The sequence below is a fragment of the Phaethon lepturus genome, unplaced genomic scaffold, assembly GCF_000687285.1.
Source record: "Phaethon lepturus isolate BGI_N335 unplaced genomic scaffold, ASM68728v1 scaffold30722, whole genome shotgun sequence".
In the NCBI taxonomy this organism is placed as follows: Eukaryota; Metazoa; Chordata; class Aves; order Phaethontiformes; family Phaethontidae; genus Phaethon; species Phaethon lepturus.
Genome location: NW_010524574.1, coordinates 3,048 through 3,827, shown reverse-complemented (window position 1 = coordinate 3,827; position 780 = coordinate 3,048). Strand labels below are relative to the sequence as shown.

Below are 780 nucleotides of genomic sequence, written 5' to 3'. Positions count from 1 at the left end.
CATGATGGGGTGCATGATGGGGTGGGAGGTGCTTCCAGATGTTTCAGGCTGGTGCACATCTGCATGGAAAGTTCCAGGCAGGGGAGGAGGGGAGAGGCAGCAGCACCAGGCAACGGTTTCCTGGCAACAGGGACCATGTCTCCGTGGCGATGTGGCACCTGTTGGCAGGGCTGATGCCATGGCTGTCATGGTGACATGGAGGGATGCTCCAGCGTGAGCCCCCGAGCCCCCCACCAGCAGCTCTCTCCGTGCTCCTGGGGACCACCCAGGGCTGGGGACAGCCTCTGGGGAAGGCCCAAGCGCACCAAGGGGGGTCAGGAGCTGCCCTGGCCCCCCCCATGCACCCACCGAGTGGGCACAGGCCCTCATCGTAAGAGCCGGAGGGCATGGCGGGGCGGGGGGCAGTCACCCCTACGCCCCTGTCCCAGCCTGCTCCCCCCCTCGGCAGATGCCTGACTACAAGCGTGCCACGCTGCAGGATGACGAAGGGCCAGAACCAGCGGGGGATGGCAGCGCCTCTCCCGACAGTGTGGAGGTGAGGTCTGCCCCAGCACCCCCATCCTTCCCCTCTCCATCCTCCCTGGTCGCCCTCCTCGCCCTCAGCCGGAGCGTGCCCACAACTGGGTGGGCAGCAGGAGCAGGGCCGGTAGCCAAAGCAGCCCTGGCTGTCCCCAGGGACGTGCTGGGAGGCAGCCAAAATGCGGCAGAATGTGTCCAGGCTATCGTCCTTCCTTGCGGCTGGGGGGGGCGCCCAGGACCCCCCGCCGGTCCCCGGGGGGC

At 68.1% G+C, this 780-nt stretch overlaps 1 protein-coding gene across 1 annotated transcript in view; it reads left to right on the top strand.

The window, feature by feature from the left end:
- Positions 1-448: 448 nt before the first annotated feature.
- ECE2 (endothelin converting enzyme 2) overlaps positions 449-780 on the top strand; it is a gene marked incomplete at its 3' end in the record, with an annotated part of 3,373 nt that continues 3,041 nt past the window's right edge. Inside the window, exon 1 of the mRNA XM_010282500.1 lies at positions 449-535. Within this exon, the coding sequence (XP_010280802.1) occupies positions 449-535 (87 nt within the window). The remainder of the gene's footprint in view (positions 536-780) is intronic.